Source organism: Gorilla gorilla, chromosome 6, assembly GCF_029281585.2.
Source record: "Gorilla gorilla gorilla isolate KB3781 chromosome 6, NHGRI_mGorGor1-v2.1_pri, whole genome shotgun sequence".
NCBI lineage: Eukaryota > Metazoa > Chordata > Mammalia > Primates > Hominidae > Gorilla > Gorilla gorilla.
The window spans coordinates 42,440,914-42,458,583 of NC_073230.2; the positions used below are offsets into that span (position 1 = coordinate 42,440,914).

At 41.5% G+C, this 17,670-nt stretch overlaps 1 protein-coding gene across 4 annotated transcripts in view; it reads right to left on the reverse strand.

The window, feature by feature from the left end:
- Nucleotides 1-17,469, reverse strand: part of DPY19L1 (dpy-19 like C-mannosyltransferase 1) — a 115,952-nt gene extending 98,483 nt beyond the window's left edge. For all 4 annotated transcript variants that reach the window (XR_010134637.1, XM_055347547.2, XM_055347548.2 and 1 more), the window contains exon 1: nt 17,068-17,469. Coding sequence is in view for 3 of the 4 variants with exons in the window: in XM_055347547.2 (XP_055203522.1) it covers nt 17,068-17,365 (298 nt within the window). In the remaining variant the exon portion in view is untranslated. The remainder of the gene's footprint in view (nt 1-17,067) is intronic.
- Between the last annotated feature and the right edge of the window lie 201 nt (nt 17,470-17,670).

Sequence of the window (17,670 nt, forward strand, 5' to 3'; positions counted from 1 at the left end):
TTGAGCCCAAGAGGTTGAGGTTGCAGTCAGCTATGATCACACCACTGTACTCTAGCCTGGATGACACAACAAGACCCTGTCTCTAAAGAAAAAAAATAATAATAATCCTAACATAATAAAATTTGTTCTTTATTTTCACAATGATTCAACTATCATTTTCTGAATTAATTATTTTTCTCCCATTGAATGTAAATGCAACTCTTATCATATTGAAGACTTGCCATGCTTCTACTTTGGTAATCACTCTGAGGTTATAATTGGATTTTCACTTATAAAATTAATTTGGGAAGAATTTACATGTTTACAATATAGACCCTTCATATCCATAAATGTGGTGTGGGTATATACATATGTTGTATATATAGGTACGTGTATACATACACAACACATATCTTCAATTGTTCAAACTGTTTTTCGATAGTCCTTGAGAAAAATTCTACAGGTATTGTTAACATATGCATTTCTTATGAAGTTTCTCCTGGGAGTTAAACATTTTTTTCCTGCTAATATTCATAAAATGTTTTTTATTATACATTATTGGATATTGTTAAGGCATTTATTTTTGAAGAGTATTTATTTTGCAATGTATTTATTTTTGGTTCATTTACTAAACTGTTAATTCATATAGTTTTTTAAACTTATCTTCAGTTCTCCATTTTATTGCATTTTATTTTATTTTTGAGGAGTCTTGCTCTGTCACCCAGGCTGGAGTGCAGTGGCATGATCTTGGCTCACTGCAACCTCCGCCTCCCGGTTTCAAGCGATTCTCCTGTCTCAGCCTCCCGAGTAGCTGGGATTACAGGTAAATGCCACCACGCCTGGCTAATTTTTGTATTTTCAGTAGAGATAAGGTTTGGTCATGTTGGCCAGGCTTGTCTCAAACTTCTGACCTCAGGTGATCTGCCCGCCTCAGCCTCCCAAAGTGCTGGGATTACAGGCATGAGCCACCACACCCGGCCCTAATTCTTCATTTTAAACAATATTATTTACATATAATAATTTTGTTCCTGTCTTATAATTTTACTATTAGTTTCTTCTTCCTGACAAAAACAATAAACTTCTAGAATATTACTAAACAATTCTGGTAAATGGGGGCACTCTTGGCATTGGTGGTATAGTGGTGAGCATAGCTGCCTTCCAAAGGGGGCATTCTTGACTTCTGCTGACTTTAACAGCAACGCATTTCCTATTATGCCATTAAGTTGGCCTTTGACCTTCACAATTCTGGAGTGCTAACTAGGATTTATCAAGGTCATCATCCCTCTATGTCCTTAAAACACCTTGCTTTCTCAGAATAAGGATGGGAGGTGCAAGAGACCTCTGGTGCCTTTTAGACAATACACAAGGACAACACTTGGAGTTCCTGACACTCTTTCACAGTCTCCCGGGTCCATTCATCATCTGCCCAATGTTTTGAATTCCTTTTTTTCATTGCAACTCAGTAACAATGATGAGAGCAATGGAGCTAACACTTGAATGCTTATTACACACCCAACACTTTATAAGTACTTTACTTGTACTAGCCAGATAAATCCTCACAACTACCTTATGTCATATGTACAAATATTTCCACAGTATACAGACTAGAAGTTGAGGCACAGAGTAGTTGAGTAACTTGCATAAGAATGCACACCAAGTAAACCCAGTAAGGGAGGCTGGACTCAGGAATTCTGCCCTGCACTGCATGGCTGTTGTAGAAAGAGGATGGAACAAATGAAACAAAAGCCTAGGCCTACTTACCCTAAAGTATTCCTACTCTCCCCTCCTTCTTACTTTTTTAATCTTAAATATAAAAGAAAAAAATGCTGCAATTCATCTGCTGATACAGGAAGTATATTTTATAGAGGCTATTAATTTTACATAAAATTTGGAGATATATTTTACTTAAAAATTGAAATACATTACACATATGTATGTCACTTGAACATGAAAGTCCCAGTAAAGCAAATACTGAGTTGTGAGCATATAATTTAAGAATAAAAACGGAAAATGACAAAAAGTTCTGAAGGCACCCCTAAAGAGCTTTTCTAGCCTTCTTGCCTACAAAAAAATAATATTTTAAATGATTTTCTCTAAGTTTATTCCAGTGATTATCGACGTTTTTGAGAGTGTAACAAAATTGATAATCCATTTATTTCCACTTAAACACATATGCCATTTTTTTTACATTCTAAGGAACCAAGATAAATATGGCATTTTAAAAAATCAGAACATAAAATATATTTTTAAAAAATCCAAACCTATTCTATAAGAAAAAGGTGTTCAAGGAAAGGTTTGCTGTGTAATCTAATTCAAAAAATCACAATCCTTATGGCTAAGAATTTTGTAAGGTTCATAATTTCGCTGGAAGCACAGAAATTACCTACAACCTAAAGCTAAATTAGACTCTCTAGGATGCTGCATTAACTCTTTCTGATTAAAGAAAATTTTCACCAGACTATATGACACATGATATCAATTTTCAGTCTTACGGGATTTGAGAGGACTCTACTGAAAATTATTCATCTCCTGTTACTAGACTCTTGTTTAAACAAAACAGATTGTAACTCCCTGAGGGCAGAAACAACATTTACCAAACTTTACTACAGTACTTATTAGCACAAAGCTGAGCACGCTCAAGTGTTTGCTGAATTAATGCATAAAGCTTGATATAATTAAGGGGAGGAATGAAATAATCCAAAATCATGTCCTAATAACCTCAATTGAATATATTTTGATACACACACACGCACACATCATCCTTTTTCACCAATGGAGCCCCCATTTACTTTGTGCAGATTAGACACCTGGTCTACAGGCAGCCAGCTCCCTGCCCTCTCGCAGTGGGGCACGGGTCCCAGGTCCCGGTCCCAGACACCTTGGTGCTGGCGGCTGGGCGGACACTCCCCTCGGAGAGGTTTCCCTGTCCCCAGCCGGCCTGCTCCCTGTGGCCATTTCCTTCCTGCCCCAGCTCCCTGGAAGCCATCGTTCTTCCCAGCATATCTCGTGTCCTGGGCAAGTGGGGAGGGGAGTTCTCCCACCCCAGGCCCCCATGTCTGGCCAGTAGACAGCAGGGCAGGAGGAAAGGACGAAGACACTGAACAAACTATCCTCCAAGTCCCCAAACCTCATTCCGTCTCCCACCAGCACCCGGGCCCCCACCTGCTCTTACCCCTTCCCCTCCCGGTTACCCCAAGCCAGGGCCCTTCCTAGACACCGTCCTGAGGGTCACTGGGAAGTACGAATGCTGGGATCTGTAATTTTAAGATTCCCCAGTTGAGTCTAAGGCAAGCTAAAGTTTGAGACTCACTGTCCTTTCTCTTTCTCCTCCCCAAGGTGCGAGGGCGCCATGAGGCCAGGGTGGGCTTCTCCATGTGCCTCTCTGTAACCTGCAGGCTGCTCTCCCACAACTGCAGCCACCAAGGTGTGTTCCTGACCACAAATCAACGTTCCCATCCAGAAGTTAAAAAAATTACTTTTTTTTCTCTTACACATGCACTTCATAAATAGTATTTGCCTTAAAATTCATAAAGCACCTTCACAAACTTGATTTTCACAATAACCTTGTGAGTATTTATCAGCATTTTACAAATGAAAGAATGGGCTTCTAAGAGGCTATTCCCCGCAAGGCACATAAGCTGGTAAGTGGCTAGAGATGGCTGAACCCAAGTGTCCTAATTCCCAGCCTGAGCTCCTTCCACTGTGACAGAGCTGCCTCCTTCTCTATGCTGGGCATTTAATGACCTTGTCTTGTAACAATATTTACATGAAGAAGTATATTCTTTTTCTTTTCTTTTCTTTTTTCTTTTTTTTTTTTTTTGAGACGGAGTCTTGCCCTGTCACCCAGGCTGGAGTACAGTGGCTCGATCTCGGCTCACAGCAAGCTCCACCTCCCGGGTTCATGCCATTCTCCTGCCTCAGCCTCCTGAGTAGCTGGGACTGCAGGCACCTGCCACCACACCCGGCTAATTTTTTGTATTTTTTAGTAGAGACGGGGTTTCACCGTGCTAACCAGGATGGTATCGATCTCCTAGCCTTGTGATCCGCCCGCCTCAGCCTCCCAAAGTGCTGGGATGACAGGCATGAGCCACCGCACCCAGCCGAAGAAATGTATTCTAAGTCCAAAATGATACACATTATCATGTTGAGTAAGTGAAAACTTAAAAATTCAACCTACTCCTAAATTGAGGTTCATCTGTACCTAAAGCATGCTAAAGACTTTTGGCATTACTAACCCTCAAGTGACAAAATGACATAAAAAGAAGTTAAGGACACTCCTTAAATCTATCTGAATAAAGTTTTCAAATCAAGCTTGACAAGTTCTATTTCCAATCCCTTCCTAACATTACTAGCCATTTCTCACTGTTACAGGGGTTCGTTTTGAGTTTTAAAGTTTCTTTCCGGAAGCTGAAGTCATCAGTATTGGTTTCCCTGCCCCACAAGTACAATCCATCCTAGGGGGTGAAGTCAATTTCGAAACATACACCTCTAAGCATCACATCCCCTTGCTTGAAAAGCCCCATGACTTCCCATTACACACAACATGTAGCCCACACTGGCCTATTTCCAGTCAATCCCACCACACACCCTTCATTCTAGATGCACTAGGCAACAATCCCCTAAAACCCCAAGTGCTTTAATGATTCTATGCCTTTCTTCCTGCCTTAAAAATCTGTAATTTGTCCTTCAAAATCAAAAGACTTCAAATGTGGCATTTTGTATTGCTTATCCAGCTATCCTAGCTATAATACCACGATTACAGCACCTAAATAGCTAGTTACACACATACCAGTTTCCTCTGCTAGAATGCAACGGCCTCAAGGCTGAGTCTGTGTGTAATTCATCTTTACAATACCTAGTATCATGCCTGGCACTTCGCTGAGTTAAACGGTTACATTACTATTAACTACAACCATATAAGATAAATTATAGAATGCACTCAATTAAACAAAAATCTTAACACGTAAAGATACTTTCTCAACAATCCAAATTATTTGAAGCATTCCCATTACATGAAGGTAAATATCTATTTTTATATATACAATACAATTAAAGTACCTGGAATCAAAGCCCAGTTTCTGTATAGCGAACAAATGAAAAGACATTCTTTAGGATCCAGCTTGAGAAAGAGAAAGCAGTCACAGATCCCACAAGCTCAGCTTCTTCCTCCTCCTAGTGCCTAGATTTTTGTGTGGATTGCTTTGTGTAGCTTCAAAGCCAACAAGTATCTAAATGCCTATTAGATGCACAACACGTTTTCCTAGGAACCAAGAACATTAAAGAAACATAGCCAATATCTTTGCCCTTAAAGATAAAATCTTTGAAAGATAAGATTTAGGTACATAAAATAATAAGAGAACACATTAAGCACTCAAGCATATGGCATAAAGTCTAAGAACTATAAGAAACCTGAGAAGGCAGATCAGTAATGACCTTAGGGCACGGTTTACTACGATGGTTAAGAAGATGTGGAGCGGGGGGTGGTGGGAGTAGCAGCCTCAAGACATGGATATAACTTAGGTGTGGATTTATGGCAAACAGCCAGAAAAGACAAATACAATACAGCCAGATATTGGACTTGGATAAAAGAATTCCCACCACTTATACTGATGATACAGAATATGAATGATAATAATGTCTAATATTTACTGAAGGTCCACTCATTATATACACAGTACATCAGGCTTTCAGCACTCCAAGAACAGCAAGAACCAGATTTTTCCAGCTAGTAGGCCTGGAAGTGCCAAGAATAAGAAAGCCAGAGTCCCTGGGGCCAGTAACCTCCTGGTTTTGAAGATACCATCTATTTACCCCACTGTGCCACACAAATATTACCATTTTCTTTGCATGCCATTATGTGGAAGGTTGAGAAGCACCGACCTTGGTCAACAGAGAAACCAAGCAAGTTTCAGAGACAACATCATAATGCAGCAATAGAGAGCCGCAGTGGTCCAAACTCTGGTATTGCATTAGAATCATCAGTGGCACTAAAGATAAGAGGTGTCTGAGTATAAATCCAGGGCCCCTAAATCTGAACTCCAGGATTTTTTTTTTATATATTCATAAGTGCTTCTGACATACAGTCAAGGTTGATTATCATTGGTACAGAGAATGACTGGGGCACAATCTAGGTAGTTCTTCACAAAATGTAATGTGAGAATCAGCTTCTTGCTACTCCCAGTGTCCCGGAAACCAGTAGTAATTGTATCACCTGGAAGTAGCTGGAAATGCAGAGTCTCAGGTCCCATTCCAGACCTCCTGATTCCCAATCCACATTTTAACAAGATGCCTGAGGTGATTCACAGACACTTTAAAGAGCAGTGTCTCAACATCGACAGCACACTGGAATCACCTGGGAGCTTTCCACATTACTATGTCTGGCATGGGGGTTGGTGATTGTGCAACCAAGGTAAAGAAAACCCACCTAGGAGGAGCTTGTTAAGCCTGCATTTCTGGGCCCCCACTCTCAGAGATCCTGATTCAATAGATCTCACTTGGGGCTTGGACATCTACATTTTTAACACATCCTTGGGTGACTTTATACAGTCCAAACTTTGAGAAGCAGTGTCATTATGTCAGAAGGTCCAATGAGAAGAATATAGTAACAATCCAGGAGTAAGATGACCTGGAGACTAGTGATGAAATGGGCTTTATAAGGAAAAGGGAAATATATTAGTAAATTCAAAAGATACGCTGAGGGAGAGGTTGGCAAAACGTGATAGCTGAAAATAATGATTAAGAAAGGGAAAGAACTCAAATTCCTTTACTTCCCTCGTAAGAAAGTCATTCTTAAGAAGAACTATTCCTTAGGTTTTAGATGACTTTCAAGTTATTCAGCCTCTCAGAGTCTCATTTTCACCAAGTATAAAAGTGAGGGGTTGGCCGGGCATGGTGGCTCATGCCTGTAATCCCAGCACTTTGGGAGGCCGAGGCAGGTGGATACCTGAGGTCAGGAGTTCAAGACAGCCTGGCCAACATGATGAAACCCCATCTCTACTAAAAATACAAAAAATTTAGCTGAGTGTGGTGGCAAGCACCTGTAATCCGAGCTGCTCAATCCTCAGGAAGCTGAGGCAGAAGAATCGCTTGAATCCAGGAGGTGGAGGTTACAGTGAGCCAAGATTGTGCCATTGCACTCTAGCCTGGGCAACAAGAGCAAAACTCCGTCTCAAAGGAAAAAAAGAAAAAAAAAAAAGGGGTTTCTCTTTGGTTGTCTCCATCCCTAGCACTTAACGACCTTGAGTAGCTACCTACAGCTCTTATCACTAACACGCTGGGCTTTGTACTCTCCCAGGTGGACTGCACAGCTATTTTCTGAGAATTTTGTTTTCATTTTGATTTTCCTGCTCCCCGAACTATAAAGCCTTGGTAGGTTTGGCAGTTTTAATTTGTTTTCTATTTTGAATAGGGAAAGAAATCTATTTTGAATTGGAAAAGAAGGAATGTACTCTATTAATAGAGATATTGAGTTTCAAAGTGAGAAGCAAGATTGCTTTTAAAATTCAGTCATGAAGGCCGGGCTCCATGGCTCACGCCTGTAATCCCAGCACTTTGGGAGGCCGAGGCGGGTGGATCACCTGAGGTCAGGGGTTCGAAACCATCCCCGGCCAACATGGCGAAACCCCGTCTCTACTAAAAAAAAAAAAAAAAAAAAAAAAATTAGTTGGGCATGGTGGCACATGCCTGTAATCCCAGCCACTTGGGAGGCTGAGGCAGGAGAATCACTTGAACTTGGGAGGCGGAGGTTGCAGTGAGCCAAAATTGCGCCATTGCCCTCCAGCCTGGGCAACAAGAGCAAAACTCCGTCTTAAAAAATAAATAAATAAAAATAAAATTCAGTCATGATTTGAAGTAACTACTGCCCCTAGTAAGATCTAGAAATCAGTGGTCTACATAATGATGCTTTTAAGGACAACTTTAGTTAATCAGAATCTCCTCCATATATTTTGCATTAAGCAAAACTGTGCTTTCCAACAGTTAAGAAAAAATTAGAAAACTTAATTACAATGAAAATGTCTAACATCTGTTTGTCAGTTGCAGTTTAGAGAGCCCTTTCACATATTAAGCAAAAATGATCCAGGGGTGCCTTTGAGGCAGATATGGGTCTTATTTTCCCATGAGGCTCAGGGGCACATGACTGGGATACGGCAAGGCCTGGAGGACAGCTGGGTTTCTCTGACTCCAAGCTCAGGCTCGAAGATGTTAAGCACATTCAACGAAGAGGATGCACTAGCACACAGGAGGAAATGCCTTAGAAATCACAAGAGCATCAAGGACAAAACGATTTATTTTAAAGTGAATACAGTATATGAAAACAGGAGAGCATGGAAAGTATATATCACCATCCCAAAGCGGAATATAATTAGGCTTCTAAACAGAGAAATACACTAAGTAAATGTTCACATATTTTAAATATGTATATATGTACAGATATTAAATTAGGCAATACTTAATACAACAACTACTCAACTTAAGTGTTTTGAAGACAATAAATTCTAATTTCCCTTAAAAGTCTTATCCTCACATAATATGAATACAAATGTTACCAGAAAAGGGTCCTGATCCAGACTACAAGACAGAGTTCTTAGATCTTGCAAAAGAAAGAATTCCGGGCGAGTCCGAAGCAAGTTCATTCAGTAAAGGAATAAAGAATGGTTACTCCATAGGTAGAACAGTTTGGGCTGCTGGACTAAGGATACTTATAGTATTCTCATACTTATGGTTATTTTTTGATTATATGCTAAACAAGGGGGTGGATTATTCATGAGTTTTCTGGAAAAGGGGTGGACAATTCCTGGAACTGAGGGTTCCTCCCCTTTTTAGACCATATAGCCTAACTTCCTGACATTGCCATGGCATTTGTAAACTGTCATGGCACTGGTGGATGTGTCTTTTAGCATGCTAATGTATTACAGTTAGTGTATAATGAGCAGTGAGGATGACAGAGGTCACTTTCGTCACCATCTTGGTTTCAGTGGGTTTTGGCTGGCTTCTTTACCGCATGCTGTTTTATCAGCAGGGTCTTTGTGACCTGTACCTTTTGCTGACCTCCCATCTTATCCTGTGACTTAGGATGCCTAACGTTCTGGTAATGCAGCCTGGTAGGTCTCAGCCTTATTTTACTCAGCCTCCATTCGAAATGGATTTGCTCTGATTCAAATGACTCTGACGCAAACATTTCAAAATCAAACAGTAATCTACATTAGTAATTTTCATAAAGTAACTTTCTTATTAAAAAAGTGCATTTTATTGTTTAAAGAACAAATGGCTAGATAAGATACACAACCAAGATAATATGATCTGCTTCTGAGCATGCATAGGGAAGCTGTAAAACTTTAGTAAACCTAACGGAAAAAGTGTAGAATCTGCATCTCTCCACTAGAGTAAAAAGAGAACCACACACACCTACAACACACATCCAGGCCCCATCATATTCAGCAAGAGATTTAACAAGTTCATTAACTGATAACCCATTCCAGTGGTAAGATAGGCATTCCCCTCAAATTGCAAGCTTCCCCTGGGTATCACAAATCTTGCTTATCTTTTAAGTGACTAAGAAAACTGTGACAGTTTTTTACTATTTTACTGTGTTGTTATATCATTGCCAAACCAACCAACACAAAAAAATTCAGATTAAATAGTTTTCAAAAATAATCATATAAAAAAACCCCAGAGACTGACAGGTTGACCATAAAGATATAAAAGAGTGATTCCCCCAAATAACCAGAAGCCAGTAAAGCTCTTGTCAAAAGAGCTCTAGGGTCTTGGGACACGAGGTCAACTTCCCACTAATGTGCCTTTGACAGATGCCTTAGACTTTAGATCTGAAACCTACAATTTTACACGGATGTAATTAACAAAGACAAGAGAACTCAACTTCAATCCCAAACTTCACCTGCTGAACTCAATAATTACATTGGCCATTCACCTGGCCCTATTTTAGTTTTCTCACCAAGAAAATTCTAAGAGGTAACCTTTAAGTTCTACATTTTTATAACATTCCCATGGATATGAAAGATGAGAAAAGAGTGAGAAATAAGGTCTCATTTTCAAAAAACAACAACAACTTTTTAAACTTAGCGGAAAACAATTACATAAGAACTTTATGATTAATATGAAAACCCGCAGAAAAAGATTCTGCTGTTGACAACTCCAACACTGAAAAGCTATATTATAAAAAGTAGTAATTACTGTTAGGAAATAGGAAAAGTATTTGCCCAAAGGGCAGAGTAGTAGCACTTTGGACAAATTTTAGTATTAAAAATATTAATAAAGCCTCGCTCTTCTCAATTACAACAATCTCCCTAAACTAATAATTTGTCTAGGTAACAAGTTTTCAAAAGTAACTGGTCAAGTGACTTATAAACTGTGTTTACAATTAGTGCTACTGTAAACTAGTAGATAAAATCACACGTTTTCATGATCAGTACAATAAACCATACTAGAACTTCTGTAAGTCGTCTTTGTGACAGCTACGCTATTATGTTAACAATTGCTGCTTTAATAAAGTTAAAATTACAAAATGCCATCCAAACATTCTTTATGTGATAGTGATCGTGCCGAAAAACACACCTGACAATCAGCCACAAATATGGAGAAAGATGCCAGAAAAATACAAACAGCTATTAAGAGCTCTCAGGAAAAAAATAATAGTGAGAATGCTGAGAAAATAGAAAGCAGTATTAAAGCACAAAATCATGCTACAATAGTTGTAGATTTATGTATTCTGAAAATAAATTATTCTGCTTTTTAAATGTATTTATATTCAGTGATTCTTGACTGAATTATGAAAGGTCCTCCATGGAGAACTGATCTTCCCTATGAAATGAGACTGCCCTTTATGAGATTAAACAACATCTAGACCCAGATATAGACGTAATTTTTACTAGCTTTGATGACTAGTAACCATTATAACTAAACAGTTCTAACAGTAACTAAATAAAACTAGCAGCCTCTTCCCCTGGAAGAGTAATGTCCCAATGGTTTGGCTGAAGTACAAGCTGATGGCAAAAGAACTAGCAAAACAGGAATTTAGGATTAAACATATGAATAATAAAGCCTAAAGCTACCCCATTTGGAACTATGTACACAGGTTTATGGTCTCTATGACAATGTAGATTTAGTCAGTCCTCCATATCTGTCAGTTCCACATCTGCAGATTCAACCAACGTCAGATTGAAAATAGTAGGCGGAAAAAAAATCCATCTGTACTGAACACATGCAGATATTATTCCCTAAACAATACAGTGTAAGAAATATATAAGTAACATTTACATTCTATTAGGTATTCTAAGTAATTTAGGCATGATTTAAAGTATCCAGGAGTATGTGTGTACGTTATAGGCTAATACTATGCCATTTTATACTAGGGACTTGAGAATCTGCAGATTTTGATATCGGAGGGAGGTCCTTGAACCAATCCCTCGGGGTTACTAAGTAACAACTTGCCTCATTAGCATGAACTTTAAGAAACATTAATATACCTAACACACTCATTAAGAGAAATTAATACAGCCTAATAGGATAAGTATTTACAATGCATAACAGCCACAGTTCAAATATTAGCAACATCCAAATACCCATACGTACATAAATAAAACTGTATGTGCTTTCAGTATTGATGCCATATTATTGGCCAAAAATCAATCACAAATAGATAACATATGCTTATATTTACATAAACTAAACTTATCAAATTTGTTATTTGGATGCTAATGAGCATCACATATTCAGAAAACTTCTAACTGTATCTGTTAATAATAAAATATGTTTAGGTGATTATAAACATTCTTTAGAGTTAGCCAGAAGTCTGTTTCAGAAAGAAAAAAAATGGCTGTAAACATTAAAGAAATTCTTTAAAATCCCAAATTCCCATTGGCATAACCTCTACGAATTAACATAAACACACTCTCACAGCTGGTGCTCAGTTGGGTCTATGTGTCTGTTTGAAAGGAAGCACACCAAGATGGCCTGTGTCCCTGTGTCTCATGCTTCCTTAGCTTTTCTTGGCCCTTATGCCACCCCTAATATGCTCTTTCTACTTCTTGTTCCTGTATCTCTAAGTATGACCCTCTTTTCCTTCTTTTTCCTGGGGAAGGAAGAAACAAGAAAACTAACATTTATTGAGCACAAAATGTTAGGGTTTCTCAAAATTGGACTCCAGGGCTTCATTTCTTTTGCTGTACTGTCCCCTTAGAGGAGATGAAATATAGCATACTAGTTAAGAGCATGAACTTAGGAAACACATTGCCTGGGTCAAATCCTGGCCCTTCTACATTGTAGGGGTGACCTTGGACAAGTTACTTAATATCTTTGTGCCTCAGATTCCCCCCACGTGGTAAAACAAGCACAGTAATCATAGTGTCATGGTGAGGACTGAGTAAACAGTTAAATGAGTTCATCTAAAGCACTTCCAACAAAGCCTGGCAAAGAGTAAGCCCCCTATCAGTATAAGATGCTATTGTTCCCATAAGTATGGAAATAGAAGTTCAATGGGAATACAAATTCAATTACCATTAATGTGAAAACCACCTATTTGCTGATGACTCCCTGTAGTACGTCTCCACTCAGACCTTTTCTCTCATATCCCACCACTGATTGGCATTTCTACTTGGACATCTCACAAATGTCCCAAAAGTAACATGTCCAAGATGAAATTCTTGACCTTTTCCTTCAAACCCATTCCCTCATCCATACCCCTAGTCTTCACTATCTTGGTGAATGCCAGCATTATTTACCCAATTAGAGAAGCCAAAAATGTACAAAGTATTCATAACTCCTTCCTTTCCCTCAATCCAAGCCTAATTCATAAGTCCTATCATTTTCACCTCCAAAATACAACTCAAATTGACCAATTTCTCTCCATCTCCACAGCCACCGCCTTCATCTAGGCCAGCAACCCTCTTGCTAGGTCCCTGAACAGCCTCCTCATGGGTCTCTCCGCTTTTGTCCTTGTAGTGCAACCACCCATTTTCCCAAGAGCAGATTTCACAAAGTAAAAATTTAATCATGTCACTCTCCTCCTGTTGAGCATTCCTCAATGGCTTCCTGTTGCACTGAGAATAAAACTCAAGCTCCTTTTCAAGATCTGGCCCATGCCCATCTCACTTTGATGCACCTCCACCCTCTCCTCTTTCAACATGCTAAGCTCTGTCCTACCTTTAGCACATGCTATTCACAATACTCTTCTGTTCAGCTGACATCTTCTCTATCGGTCTCAGCTTCAAGGCTACCTCCCCAGAGACCTTTCCTGACCCTACTTAAAGTTGGTATTTCCTTTTTTTTCTATCTCAGCTTGTTTCTTTCCTGCAGTGCACTCATTCACAATGTGCAATTATTTTCATTTATTTACCATCCCCCCTTCCAGAATGTAAGTGCCATGAAGGTAGGGGTGACAGAGTCTCATTCTACATTTTACCCCACCAACTAGCATCTGGCTTAGTAGACGCTCAATGATATGGTATGACTGACTATGAATGAACTTACTGTGCTATTTTACATGTATTATCTCATTTATTTTTTACTATAATCAGACAAAGCATTTATTATTCCCATTTTAAGGGTGAGAAACATTAAAGGAGTGTAGAACAGCTCGAATGCAGAAACAGGATTCAAATGCAGGCCAGTGTTGATATGGCTATGCTGCTTCTACCACACCACATTACTCCCCCCATCCAGTCCCCAACAGCTAGATTCAACTCTCTGCCTCCACCCAGTTTCTGACCACTTCTGCCTCTAAGAAGTCGCAAGTGTTTCCTACCATATGGGCTTCAAGGTTCTCGTAAGCTGTAGAGAATAAAAGCTGTGGTCCCAAATGACACAATTTTGCCTCCCAGGGTACAATGGCCAAAATCTGGAGACATTTTCGTTGTCACTACTGGGGAGATACCAGTGGCATCTAGTAGGTGGAGGCCAAGGATGCTGCTAAAATCCTGCAGTGCACAGGAAAGCCCCCTCAACAAAAAAATTATCCCACCCAAAATGCCACAATGCTGAGGTTGCAAAGCCATGTCAATAAGGAACCAGGTTATAGCAGGTGTACCCTTGCCATTGACCACAGGAACCAGGTGGGCAATGGGAATGAGTCAAACAGTACTAATGCAAAGGGGGGAAAAGGTAGTTTTTATCATCCACTTTTCCCATACTCAGGTTCTTTTTTTATTGTTTTGTATATCGTATCTCATGTTAGTCTTTCACCACAGACATGCTTTGTTTGCATGTCTAATGGGTATATCTTTTACTACCACAATTGTTTCCATGACGGAGCACTGGCATACATAAATAGATCAACAGACATATAGACTTATGCATATATGTACTGAGTTGCATTGTGGAAGTGTGAACAGGTTTAATATAAAATGTATTGTTACAATGTCGGCTGTGGTCAAAAAAGTTTGGGAAACATTGTCAAGGTTCTTACTATGTCACAGCCGCCTCTGCATGAGGAAGCTATCAGGTTGAACCTTCTAAAAATAAACATGTCAAGAACCCCTCTTTACAAATATTACCACTAAATAAGTAGCAAATAATGCCCCACAATAAGAAAAACATATATTTATGAAAAGAGACTTTTCAACAATGCTTAACCCTGCCCAACAGTGGAAAGACCATGTTGGACGGCAGTGAGTTCCTCATCAGTGATTAGAACCTATGGAGGAAAGCCCCAGACAGTTTCTAACTCTTGAAAATGTGTGTTTCTATCACGGAGCTTTAAGTTACAAAATTACTTTCTAAATAGAAATGAATCCATTTCTGTCTAGCTTAATATTTAGTTGTTATAATTGTTCTTTTTTTGATCAGTTACAAATGAACTCTTGATGAACAAAAGAATATGCAATGCAATGTGGAAAACCAAACAGCTATTTTAAAGTCCCACATTGAAATACTGTACAATGTCAGCTCAACTCTCACTCATTCTGGGAGGGGGGAAGAAAACAGGAAATAAGGCAGCTTTCAAAAATGTCTAAACTCTGCTCCTCTCTGCAGGATCTGAGTGGTTTTTTGACGCTGTGGCAGGGCATAATCGTGGGGAAGAAATAGGTCTGACATCAGTTTATGACAGTACAGAGCCAGAGAAAGAAGCAACCCAGGTCCAATCATTCAGCAGAATCATCTCTCAAGGTGCCCTGGGGCCTCATGCAGAGGGTTAACAAGGACAGAAAGTCTCTAGACCTGGGTCTGTTCATCCAACTTCCATACATCTGATGGCCATGGTCCAGGGTACACCCAAAAATACAATCTACCACATTCACTGTACCTCCTTTCAATGCTCAAAGGGGCAAGTCAAGCAACGTGCTATACTGTTACATTAATACAAAACTGTATTTAGGTATGGGCATTACTAAATCCAAAGGTGAGTCAACCAAATATAAGTCATGCATCCATCCAAAGAAGATTCAAAGGAAACGCAATCAAAAAAGAAAATATGCAGAAAATAGCAATAAATATCATTATTCTAAGATTTGTTATTGTAACATCCCTGAAGAAGCAATGCCATTCTATATTTTACTACAAAGTGGTTAATGTTTATATTGGTCATTCAATAAAAATGCAACTCCATTCTGTCATCAGATCTCAAATCAGCATCACACATTTTCTTTTATTACAACAACTACAATGTGTCAAGTGCTCTAAACACAAAGTATCTTCCCATGTATCACCCACACCTTTTAGTTATGATCCTTAACAGATCCTGTGGATCCCTGTGGAGTAAATTCGCCATGTGATAACCCCCCACTAGCAGAGAACGAAAGACTCACAAAAGAACCTGAAACTTAAACCAAACTGAACCGCTGTGTACTAGATCTGAAGGCTCTGCCTCATCCACAGTATCGTGCTGCCTCCCCAAGGTGAGCTTTTCTAACCTGCATACTAGCCAGCTTTTCAAGCTTGCTACTGAGAAAAAAAAAGGGGGCGGGGGGAAATGTGCTGGAAACAAACAAACAAACAAAGAAAAACAAACTTGGTTTTTCTAGGCTTGAATCGGCAATGGGGGGGAAAAAAAGTACCCTAAGAACAACCTTCTTGAGCCCATTAAAACATACAGAGATGACTGGCTTTTTATGACTGAGTGGCTTTTATTGGTGGCTGTGATCTCAGGGGAAGCCAATTTGCTGTGTCCTATTCCTTGACTTATACTGGACCCCAACTCCTGGCTAAGGGAACTTTGAATCACCAAGGAAATCTGAAAATATACTGAGGGATAAATCAACAGTAATTAAATAGTTCAGTAGCCAAAAGCCCACTGAGGCATATAGAAAAAGCAATGTAACAGCATTTCACTAGTTGACTTAGAAAAATTAGGCCTGTTATCCAAACTGCTACAACTTGCCTTATCGAAATTCAACCAGGAAACAAAGGAAACCTGAAGTCAGTCCGAAACATACGAATGCTTCAACTTTGTTTTTTTTTTTTTTTCAGCACATCATTACACATCATCCATTTGGTGCATGGCAGAGGGAGGGGAGGAGAGCCCTCCTCACCAAAGGTTCCCAGGGCAGCAGGGAGGATTAAGGCTCGGGCGCCCCAAACACAACACAACCTAGAAAGTGACGTGTCGAGGGGAATCACAAATAAAGTGCCACCGGCGGCGTTTGAGGCCAGGAAGAAAAAAGTACGCTAAAATTTAATTATAAGTTTAAGCAACTCTCTAGGACATGGAACGTGCGTTTGCTTTGAGCTCCACGGAATCGTTTCCAAGCCAAAGCAAACCATCCCGGCGGTCAGAGGCCGAGATAACGGGAAGGCGGCCAGTCGTACCAATCAGCAGCGCTCAAGTCTCGTTAGCGCAGACCTGCTGCCCGCGGCCAGGTCGGGCAGCTGTTGATCCCCGGGCCATTCTTTTAAAGCCCAGACAGAGCGCGGGTGGGAAGCGTGCGAGGAGAGCTGAGCCAGGGAGTTGCGGGGAGGAGAAGGTAAGAACGTCCCAGTGAAAAAGTCGGAGAGGGCTGCAAACTGGCTGGTCCGGCTGGCGGGGCTCGGCGCGGCGGAAGCGGGAGGAGAGGGGAAGGAAGGGGAGGGGAAGGGAGGGGAGGGGGCCCGCGCCTCAAAGTTCCGCGTCCCGGCGGCGCCGGCGCTAGGGCTGCTCACCTAACAGGAGCGTGGTCCAGGTCCGGCCGCGCCCCGCGCGCCGCAGGCCCAGCGCCCAGCGCAGCCGGGCGGCCAGGAGCCCCCCAAGGCCGCCCCCGGCAGGCGGCGCGCCGGGCTCGGCGCGGGGCCCCTTCCTGCCCGCGGCGCCCTTGCGCCCCGGGGACAGGGGCGCGCGCTCGGGCCCGGGCTCCCCGGCGCCGACGTCCGACGCCCCCCTCAGCGGCGACTGTGAGGCGCGGGGCGGCTGGGGCGGCTTGGGAGCCGCCTCCCGGTGCTTGTTCCGCGCCTGCAGGACCATCTTGGCATAGTCGCGCCCGCTCGCTGCGCGCGCCCGGACGGCGGCCAGAGAACGGCGGGCTGGCTGGGCGGCTGGGCGCAGCTCACTCTCCAGCGGGCAGGCGGGCGGGCGGGCGGGAGGGCGGAGGGCGGGCCCGTCCCTCCCCGCGGGCCGGGAGGCGGGGAGATCGTGGAGGCCGGGCGGCTGCTGCCTGCCTGGCAGTACCGCCGGGAGGCGGCGCCGGACTTGCTAGCCCGCCGCCGTTGCCGCCGATCCGGTTGTCACGGCGACCGCGGAACGCCGGGGGGCGGGGGCGGGGACACCCT